The following is a 10,895-nucleotide window of genomic DNA, read 5'->3' as shown; positions in this document are numbered from 1 at the left end:
AACTAATAAAAAAAAAACCTACTCTGTATAGATGAATCCTTTTCTCCCCCTTAATCCTCACCTGAGGACATATTTTTATTGGTTTTAGAATTTTAGAGTGAGAGGAAAGGAAAAGGCACAGAGAATGAGAGAGAGAGAGAGAGAGAGAGAGAGAGATCAGTTGCCTCCTGTACACACTCTGACCTGGGGTCTTACTAGAAACCTGGGTATGTGCCCTGACCTGAAATTGAACCCACAACTTTTTGGTGTATGGGACAGTGCTCTGACCAGCTGAGCCACCTGGCCAGGGCAGTTTTTTAGTTTGTTTTTTTAAAATGCTTACCCAAGGATATTTTCTCCATTGATTTTTAGACAGAGTCGGAGGGAGGGAAGGAGGAAGGAATGGAAGAGAGAGAGAAACATCCACATGAAAGAGATTCATTGATTGGTTGCCTCCTACTCACATCCCAATCAGGGCCTGGGATTGAACCTGCACCCAAGGTATGTGCCCTTGACCAGGAATCGAACCCACAATCCTTTGGTGCATGGGACAACACTCCAACCAACTGAGCCACCCGGCTCTGCACTGGTGATGTACCCGCAACCAAGTTACATGCCCTTGACCGGAATGGAACCCGGGACCTTTCAGTCGGCAGGCTGATCCTCTATCCACTGAGCCAAACCAGTTAGGGCTGGTTATTGTTTTTATTTGCCCTGGCTGGAGATTGAACCCACAACCTTGGCTTATGGGGAGGATGCTCTAACCAACTCTTCTACCCATTTCTATTACCTTTAGAAACATTCTATTCAATTCCTTTTTTTAAAAAAGTTGTTTTGTTGTTGTTTGTTTATTTGTTTATGGAGAGAAACATCAATATGAGAAAGAAACATTGACCAGTTGCATCCCACATGCCCGACAGAGGATCAAACCCTCAACTTAGGTAGGTACACGCCCTGACCAGAAATTGAACCCACAACTTTTTGGTGTATGGGACAGTGCTCTGACCAGCTGAGCCACCTGGCCAGGGCAGTTTTTTAGTTTGTTTTTTTAAAATGCTTACCCAAGGATATTTTCTCCATTGATTTTTAGACAGAGTCGGAGGGAGGGAAGGAGGAAGGAATGGAAGAGAGAGAGAAACATCCACATGAAAGAGATTCATTGATTGGTTGCCTCCTACTCACATCCCAATCAGGGCCTGGGATTGAACCTGCACCCAAGGTATGTGCCCTTGACCAGGAATCGAACCCACAATCCTTTGGTCCACAGGCCAACTCTCTAACCACTGAGAAAACTAGCCAGGGTGGCAGTTTTATTCTTTTAAAAATGAGAACAGAGAGATTTTGTGGTGACAAGTTTTGATTGAAATAAATTTGTTTAAATTACCCATCTAGATGAAAAATACTTTGCTTTTTATTAAATCCTTTTCAGCTTATTGGTTTTATATTTAGAAAGTTTATTCTGTATATTATTAAGTACTAAATTATTTTTTTTAAATTGAGTTACAGCAACCTCAGAAAAATGGATAATTCAAAATCCAGTGCTTAACTGCACACTTAATACTTAATTTTTTGCTGATGCTGCTGGTCTGGGGACCATATTTTCAGAACAACTGATATAGAGGCTGAGAAATAGCAGTCAGAGTAGTTTAAAACTTCTCTGAAGCAGTAAGATGCTATCATAGGCTTTGAATAAGAGGATGCTATAGAAAATGCATATGGGATTTTTCTATATGTGTAGTATGATAAAAGAAGCACTAATGTCAGGGAGGTAACTAGGAGGCTGTTGAAATAAGAAGGTAGCTATAAAATCATGAGGGCCAGGGATAAAGGTGGTAGCAAAAGCAATAGAAGAGGCGTAAACTTAAGAGGTTTTTGAAGAATTTGTTTATCAAAGTAGACACTTGTAAACACTTTAGGATATAAACCATCTCTAAAATGAAAAGTTAATCATAGATATTTAGGAAATAGTTTTTCAAGCTGTATTAGAAAGTTAAGCCATCAAAAAGTAGTGGTATAGGTTCACAGTCTCTGAAATTCCAAAAAGCTATGAAAACATGACGATCTATTTTAATCTTATTTACCCTGCTTAAGGTGAATATTTATATATTTATATATTAAAGTGGATAAGGGATTATGGATCTATAGTAGTAGGAGGCAGTAATAATAGGAATTTTGGATATTTTAATTTTCAAACAACACAACTTATTCCTCTAAGACTGTGGTTCTCAACCTTCTGGCCCTTTAAATACAGTTCCTCATGTTGTGACCCAACCATAAAATTATTTTTGTTGCTAATTCATAACTGTAATGTTGCTACTGTTATGAATCGTAATGTAAATATCTGATATGCAGGATGGTCTTAGGCAACCCCTGTGAAAGGGTCGTTCAACCGCCAAAGGGGTTGTGACCCACAGGTTGAGAACCGATGCTCTAAGATATGATTTGTTAAGCTAATTCACCTCATATCCTTCTTGGGAATTTAGTAGAGGGTCTTCAAAATCTGAAAATGTATGACTTTTCTTAACTTTATAAAAATGATTTGTAGTTTATGGAACTATAATAACCCAAACTGCTCACCTTCACGGCCAACAGCAAGGAGCTGAGCACCTACTACCAGGTACCGTCTGTGGGCGCTGCTTCCGCAGGGAGGGGTGTTGTCATTAGTATATATAAATTTTCACATACATAAAGTTCTCATAGTTATTTTGTTATTTGGAGTCTCTATTTTCCTGCTGGCTGTTTTATAGAAACTTTGTCATATATTGATAAAGTGTGCTTGTCATTTTAAATAAACATATTTTTATTGATTTCAGAAAGGAAAGGAGAGGGAGAGAGAGATAGAAACATCAATGATGAGAGAGAATCATTGATTAGCTGCTTCCTGCACCCCTCCCCCCTCCACTGGGGATCGAGCCCAAAACCCAGGCATGTGCTCTTGACAGAAATTGAACTGGGGACCCTTTAGTCTGCAGGCAGATGCTGTATCCACTGAGCCAAACTGCTCAGGGCTGTGCTTGTCATTTTAAATAATCTGTTAACATGTCATACTTGGACATTTTATTTGGGGCTTCTTAATCTATTTACGTGTGTGTGTGTGTGTGTGTGTGTTGTGTGTGTGTGTGTGTGTGTGTGTTGGAATTGATTACTGATACATTGGCCGACTGACACCTCGGTGTTTTTTCAGTTGCCACCAATCCTTACAGTATTTCTGTGTAAGTAAATACACAGATTTAGCAGTAATCTTTTGTAGTCCCCTCCCAGGGAGGGAGAGTTGGTACTGGGGATCCAACAGGCTTCATTTCAAAGAAGCAGGAGAGTGGCTGAAGAGAAACTTACTACTTCAGGATCAAATCAGTGATAGGGGAAATGCCAGAAACCTAGCTCTTAGTTTGACTTACATACTTTTCCAGTAAAACCTGCTTCATTATTCTGTCTGTGAGTACATGTATGCGTGCCTCTGTGTTACAGAGAAATTGTATGTGTGATCACTTATTTGACATTGTTATCATGACTTCCTCCTTGATTATTTAGATATCATTTTCTTTCCAGATTAGAACAGTGTGTGAGAATGGTATTCCCTTGTTTGGTTCTTTTTCAAGCTATATATACTTGGTTTCCATAGAGATTAATTGGCAAAATGCTTTCTGTGTTCAGATGATGTTAATTTATAGTAAACATTGGCCTTGCTTTTGTGTTGACCTTTGTCCTGTAAGTTACTTTTTCTTTATTCTAACAGATGGCTTTGTAGATTTACAGGCAAGGTTCCTATCCATATTTCCATTTTTCCTCTGTTCTCTGAATCTGTTTTATTCTATTTCCTTTTCCCTTTCTTTCCTGTCTTTTCCTTCCTTTCTTCCTACCTTTTTTCTTTCTTTTTATTTACATTTTAGCTTAGTTCATTAATTCTGTTTTTAGGTCGGATGATGAGCAGAGCTCTGCGGATAAAGAGAGACTCGCCAGGTAGGAGAACAGTATCTCTTAGCATGATGAAGCAGATAATGCTGCTTTTTCTTTCCTTTTTCTTACTCTGCTCTTTTCTTCCCTTCTCTTTGTATTTTTCCTTATCTGTGGCAAGAGGAGACAATATTTTTTAGAAGTTTGTGTGTAATAGGAACTTTGGCTTTCTCCATCAGAAATTGAGTGGTGAATTGAGGGACTTTGCTTAGGAATTTTAAAAATTGCTATTAGTTTATAGTTTTTTCTTTTCCTCTTTATCTCAGCACTAAGTTTCAGAACAAAAAGCTTTTAGAAACATTGCAGCTGTGCCGGTTGGTGCTCTAGCAGGGACTCTTTTATCAGAAAATTAATAAATATGCCTGTGCTTGCAATTAGTTCGTGGCCTCTAGGCCTCATCCTTTATTTCACATCTCTTTGGAAAGCTCACCCTTATTTTTCCGCGTAGACTCACACCTAGATTACTGTGACACAGCAGCACTGGTGTTGCTCTGGTGATTGAATCTTTTGTGGTTTACCAGAACATTTTCAGCAGCCTTGATGTGACTATTTAAAAGATCAGCCTTCTGGACTTCAGTGTCAGGAAACTGTCAGATGATAGGAAGACAGGCGCTGTAAGTTTGAGAGCAGAATTTCCTATTTCTTAAACAAAATAACTGTGTGGACCTCTGTGGTGAGACCTTTCCTCTTTTTTTCTGGTCTCCGTGATTTGGGACACTCAGTAGGAGATAGCTTGTTGATTGCAACACCTATTTTTACTACTTTCCCCTCCTCTTATGTCATTAACTCTTTCAGTTGGGTCACAGGCTTATTTTGCTGCCCTTTCAACTCATGCCTCCTACTAACTCTTTCACCCTTCTGAAAACTGACTTGCATGGTATGGTGGGAAGAGCATTGTATTCATTGGTATGAAGGCAGCCCTTGGAAAAGTCATCTAATTAAACTGTTTGACCTTAGTTTGCTCTTCTCATAAAAAAGAGATTAATGTTAGATTAGTTCTATTTTATCTTTTTGTTTTGACAGAGAACTTTTGCTCAAATAGAATCCTTATGTGGTAATAGAAGTAAATAAAATAGAAGTAAATAAAGCTTCTCAGCTAGCAAAAATGCAAGATGTTGTTTGGTTCTCTCTTTGAGGCATCCCCATGGAAAACACTGAGGAACTATTGGGCTTTGCAAAAATCCAATTTGAGAGTACTGGATTATTATTTTTAATGATAATATTCTGTCTTGATTTTGAGGATGTCAGTATTAGAGATGTGATCTCCTTACACTGATGAAATACAAAATGTCTATTTATATAGGCCTTTTCATCCTCCTCCCTACTCCACTCCTACTCTCCAATTCACTTTTTCCCAAACTGGGGACCCCATAAAGAATCATTAGTAGATGGTATCTTACAATCTCTTGAGCTCAGTGCACTGGCACCATACCACGATAGAGAAGGGAGGACTTTGTACGAATAGAATTTCAAAACATTTTAATTCTGTCTTCTAGTGTTGAGAATGAGAGGGAAGCTTAGAATACACATTTTATAGAACAATAGTATCTATACTATCAATTCTTTTATCAGTTTTTGAGCAACATACTTGTCTTGGAAAAAAGTAGTCATTTTATGTTTTCAGCTATTAAATATTTAAGACTGGCTTGTCTTAAAACATTTTTTTTTTGTTCTGAGGGAGTGGTAATTTACATAGAAGATGACATTTCCAGGAAATAGAATTGCTGGTATCTGCTTATTCTCTGTCCCTTTGTTAGTTTCTATTCCATGCTTGCTCTGCATGAGAAGGTTGGCAGACCTTACTCTAACTTCTGAGACTTAAGCATTCCTGAATCTAAATACCCCATTTCTTCAGCAGCTCAGTTGGTATTCATATCACTCTCCCTGCTCCCAAATGTTCAGATGTGAACACCTGCATGGGACTTCTCTCTTTCTATGCAGGGAAAATCATAGTGAAATTGAACGACGGCGACGGAACAAGATGACAGCCTACATCACAGAACTGTCAGACATGGTACCCACCTGTAGTGCCCTGGCTCGGAAACCAGACAAGCTAACCATCTTACGCATGGCAGTTTCCCACATGAAGTCCTTACGAGGAACTGGCAACACATCCACTGATGGCACCTACAAGCCGTCTTTCCTCACTGATCAGGTCTCTGCGATGTACAACTCTGAGAGGCTCTAGACACTCTTGAAAGGTTTTGATCTTTTTGGGGTAGATGACCATAATCCTGAATGGAGGATGTCATAGCAGAGCTGAATCTGTAGATTTTTTAAAGGACAAGAATTCAGCTCTTAAGGAAAAATTTGGACCATTTTGATTCCTGGCTATAACCTTTATTAGTGTTGGAACAGTGAGAAGTAGAGACAACTTGTGAAAACTATTTAGCAGGCTTATAAGTATTTTAGAACTTCATTCATAAATACAGCCTATGAGGTAGAAGCAGCACAGTACAATCACCAGGAGGAGTGATGACTATGTCTGTGTAACCAGTCATCTTCCTTGGCTTTAGAAGATGGGAGAAATTTATTTTTTTATTCCTGAAGCAGCTTCCAGTTTTAGTGATAAAAGGAGTCTAACAGGCAGTTGTCATTGCTTAGTGATTTGCCGTTATATTTGATGTATTATGAAAAGAATTGAGAAGGCAAAAGCATTTTCAGCCTTTCATGAACTCAGTCTGCATATGAGAGTAGCAGAATACATACATAAGTGAAAAAAGATAGGGAAATGCATACAGAGAAGAAATACCTTTAAAAAAACCAATAATTAATATGGGACTAGATACAGTAGATATATACTGACGGGATTGCTGAAGTGAATAGAAAGACCAGGCCTGGGTGAGGATGGTCAGCAAAAACTTCTAAGAGTAAGGAAGCCATGTTCTATTTTTTTTTTTAATATATTTTTTATTGATTTTTTACAGAGAGGAAGGGAGAGAGATAGAGAGCTAGAAACATCGATGAGAGAGAAACATCGATCAGCCGCCTCCCGCACATCTCCCACTGGGGATATGCCCGCAACCAAGGCAGATGCCCTTGACCGGAATCGAACCTGGGACCCCCCAGTCCGCAGGCCGACGCTCCATCCATCGAGCCAAACCGGCTTTGGCCCATGTTCTATTTTGATTATTAAAATAGCACAGGGTTACTGTAGAAAATTTTGGAAAATCCAGGAAGTATAAGGAAGAAAGAAATTGACCTATAATGCCACTCAAAGGATTAAAAGAAAGGAAGGAATGTGATTTGGAAGAAAGCCATAATAATTTTCCAAAAAAGATGATCTATCTGAAAGTATATATAGCACAGATTATATATATAAGTACATCGAAATAGTTAATCAGTTTGTTCTAATAGTGCTCATACAGATATTGATTCAGCGAACTGCAGTTATGTACCTTTTGCGGGCTAACCAGGTGCTTTGTGCTGTGAAAAATAGAAAGATGATAGGAGATTGTCACTGATGGAAATAACATGTAAATAAATAAATCATAATATAAACACAGGATCAGCTCTATAATAAAGGTGCATTAATAAGTCCTATAGAAGTGCAAATATGGAAAACAAAGAATAAGGGAATAATGTAAATTTTGGGAATGCTGTACTGTAACTTGAGCAATGTGAGAACAAAGACTAGTGAGAATGACTGGGTTATCAAAGAAAATCAAGTAGTTTAACATGCCTTGGGAGATAATAATAGGAAGGTAGGCTGGGAACTGGTGGTGGAATATTTAGGAGTTATGTTAAAAAATTTAGATTTTAATTTTTAGGCAGTGGGGAGCCATCACTTAAGACTTGAAGGAGAGAAGGTATATTTAGAAAGGAAACAACGGTTGGAGTATGATGTCATAGAAACCAGGGGGAAATGAAATTTGAAGGATAGAATGGACAACATTGTCAGATTCTGCAGAGAGATTGAGTAAAATGATAAAGAGCCAGGAAAGGGGACTTGCATTAGCAATTAAGGGGATGTGACTTGGCAATTAGTAACCTCCTGAAAAAAATATAAATGCTATGGTTTAGAGTGAAGATTGGAGTGGAATTGTGGAATGAAAGATAAGAGATTTGAGCTAGTCAATGTAACATTATTCTTGGTATATAATCTTGGAACTGAAAAAGAGATGAGTCAGGCAAAGTTGACAGAAGATTTGTGTAGAATTAGAAAAGTTTATCATTTATAGATCTGAGGGGCAAAAGAGAAAAAATAGGAAAATTTATAGAGAAAGATCTTAAAAAGAGACCAGAGAGGGTGAGATAAAGAACTGTTAGTGATAAGTCTCTTTATTTCCCATCTTTAGTCCTGAGGTAAAAAAGGTAAGGGTGGATAGTGACTTAGCACATTGAGGAAATATCTATTGGGGAAAAAAACATCTTGTCAATGAAGATAGTTACATTTAAGGTGCAAAGCTGTGGGTGTGGATGAGGCGGGAGCCAACAATTACTTATGGAGAGATACTTATGGCTGGAAGTGTCTTCTTGCCATGAATAATAATTATTATTTTCTCAGAGTTCAATATTAATTTTTATTTCTCTTCCTTGGACAGGAACTGAAACATTTGATCTTGGAGGCAGCAGATGGCTTTCTGTTTATTGTATCATGTGAGACAGGCCGGGTGGTATATGTATCTGACTCAGTGACCCCTGTTTTGAACCAGCCACAGTCTGAATGGTTTGGCAGCACACTCTATGATCAGGTGCACCCAGATGATGTGGATAAACTTCGTGAACAGCTTTCCACTTCAGAAAACGCCCTGACAGGTATGAGATACTAGATGGAAATGAATGAAAATCCTTTCTTTTCTTTCTCAGACGTGTTTTAGCTCTTAAGTTTGTTCTTTGAATTTGGCAGGGCTTCCAGAATTTTCTCCTTTAATGAATATAATCAGTTCTTTTTATTCACATGCAGAAAATATACTTTATAGCTAGCTCATCCTTAGAAACTTTCATGAGTGACAATGCTTTTAAAAGTCTACTTTAATCTTAATATTAGTGAAAATAAAACAGTGAAAGTAAAAACTCCAATAAACTTTTTTCCATTCTGAAAGAATTAAGTGATCCATATTTCTGTCTCATTTGTATGGGTAATTACCTGGTATTTTTTCTACTCCATTGTTCTTGGCTTTGTACTGGATTCTATGATAATAAATTTTTATTTTAGAGGGGAGTTATCAGCCAGGGTATAAGGTTTTGTTCTTTTGTATTTGTACTATTTTTCTGTCTTTTTTGGTTTGATCCCTTCCCGCCTCCATTTTAATGCTCTTCAGTCTTTTTGCCAGAGTTTTGCTAAAGGAAACAAGTCACATCTGTTTCTAAGCAACTCTGGAAAAAATTTTAAAGTGGAAGCAGATCAAAGCTAGTAATTAAAATAAGACCATTTTGATTATATTAATGTTAGTATTTAGTTTCCCCCTCTTTTATGTTTTTAATGGATTTCATTTTGCTATTTCCCCTCCCAAAAGTTGCCAGTTGTTTTTTGTATGATAAAAGGAGGAACAATTTTAGCTTGACATAGATACATGCTTCTATTGCTTATAAAATTGTTTTTAAACCAATGATATTTACTGTGTGTGCGTGCATCTGTGTGTGCATGCATATATATAAAAATAATTAGATCCAAGAATATAGCTTTGTCTCTTGCTTGCCAACACTACTCTCCACTCATACCTTCCCTTGAACAAGGTTATTTCCAGTGCTACCTTTGAACTTAAGAGTAAGATTTATTGATGGGAATTGAGGTATTTTAGGCTAAAAAATCCATCCCCTCCTTGGCCCCAGTCTGTTATAAGCAAGAAGATTGGAGGCCATGATTAGGTTACTTACTATCATTGCCTTCACTGTCTCTTCCACTCTTCCTCATATACAAGAATGCACTCCAGGCTACTCTTCATATTCTTTCTCAGGGCGTATCCTTGACCTAAAGACTGGAACAGTGAAAAAGGAAGGTCAACAGTCTTCTATGAGGATGTGCATGGGCTCAAGGAGATCATTTATTTGCCGTATGAGGTGAGAGTCAAGCTGAAGATTGTGATTTGAGATAGAGAAAATTAGGAGCTGAGGGGTTGATTTCTGGTTAGAGTTAAACTCTTAAATCCGAGCTTCAGTCGGATTAAATTTAACTCTCAGGACCCACATGGGTGGTAACATACAATAAAGTGTCGGATACGGGAAGTAAATCCCTCCTGTGCCAGACATTATGATAGGTGCTTATGTTTGTCATCTCATTTCCCACAACTGTCCTTTAGGGTAGGATTTATGGTTACTATTTTTCTGAGGGAAAAGAAAACCAGACTCAAAGAAATTAACTTCCCAGGATTGCATAATGTCTGACACAGGATTTTATTTTAAACTCCAGAACCTATTTTTTTTCTCAGTACATCATGAGACAACATCCATATATTCAGACCATTCAGATAATTTCTGCTGTTTGTGTGTATGTGTGTGTGTCTGTGGTTTTTGGTGTGTTTTTTTTAGAAATTTGAGACTTTTTTATGTCCTTTAGTTAATATTTAGTGTTTATAAATTTTATACAGTACATTTTAGGATTCTGAAGAAAATGATGGTGGTACTTTCTACATAGGTAGAAAAGATCCCTTAAAGTCACAAAATAATTCCAGGTTGTATAATAGAAATTGACTACTTTGTTCTGAGAATACGCTTATTAGAAGGGATGAGTAGAATGTTAAGAAAGGTTTCCTAGGAAAGTTGCAAAACTGAATTATGGCTCTGGTTAAAGTAGCTTCAGACCCAGACTACTGGATTTGCAACTCACTATCTTCTGAGATCCTGAGCAGATTAAATTACTGCTTTGTGTTTTGATTTTGCATCTAATATTGGGAGTTATAGTAACATCAACTTCATAAAGCTGTTATGAGAATTAGATGAATAAATATATATAAAGATGCTTAGAATATTGCATGGCACATATTCTATGTAAGTTTTATCTATTATTTGAAATAAGAGAA

At 37.5% G+C, this 10,895-nt stretch overlaps 1 protein-coding gene across 6 annotated transcripts in view; it reads left to right on the top strand.

Moving 5' to 3' along the window:
• Positions 1–10,895, top strand: part of ARNT (aryl hydrocarbon receptor nuclear translocator) — a 60,506-nt gene that overhangs the window by 26,316 nt on the left and 23,295 nt on the right. For 3 of the 6 annotated variants that reach the window (XM_006755652.2, XM_006755651.2, XM_006755654.2), the window contains exons 5-8: positions 3,895–3,939; positions 5,875–6,088; positions 8,478–8,691; positions 9,834–9,936. In XM_006755652.2, coding sequence (XP_006755715.1) covers positions 3,895–3,939; positions 5,875–6,088; positions 8,478–8,691; positions 9,834–9,936 — 576 coding nt within the window. The remainder of the gene's footprint in view (positions 1–3,894; positions 3,940–5,874; positions 6,089–8,477; positions 8,692–9,833; positions 9,937–10,895) is intronic. The other 3 variants (XM_006755653.2, XM_015558733.1, XM_006755655.2) reach the window with 1 other exon arrangement.

This window comes from Myotis davidii, unplaced genomic scaffold (genome assembly GCF_000327345.1).
Source record: "Myotis davidii unplaced genomic scaffold, ASM32734v1 scaffold653, whole genome shotgun sequence".
In the NCBI taxonomy this organism is placed as follows: domain Eukaryota; kingdom Metazoa; phylum Chordata; class Mammalia; order Chiroptera; family Vespertilionidae; genus Myotis; species Myotis davidii.
Note: the sequence above shows the minus strand (reverse complement) of the source record. Positions and strands in the feature narration are given on the sequence as shown.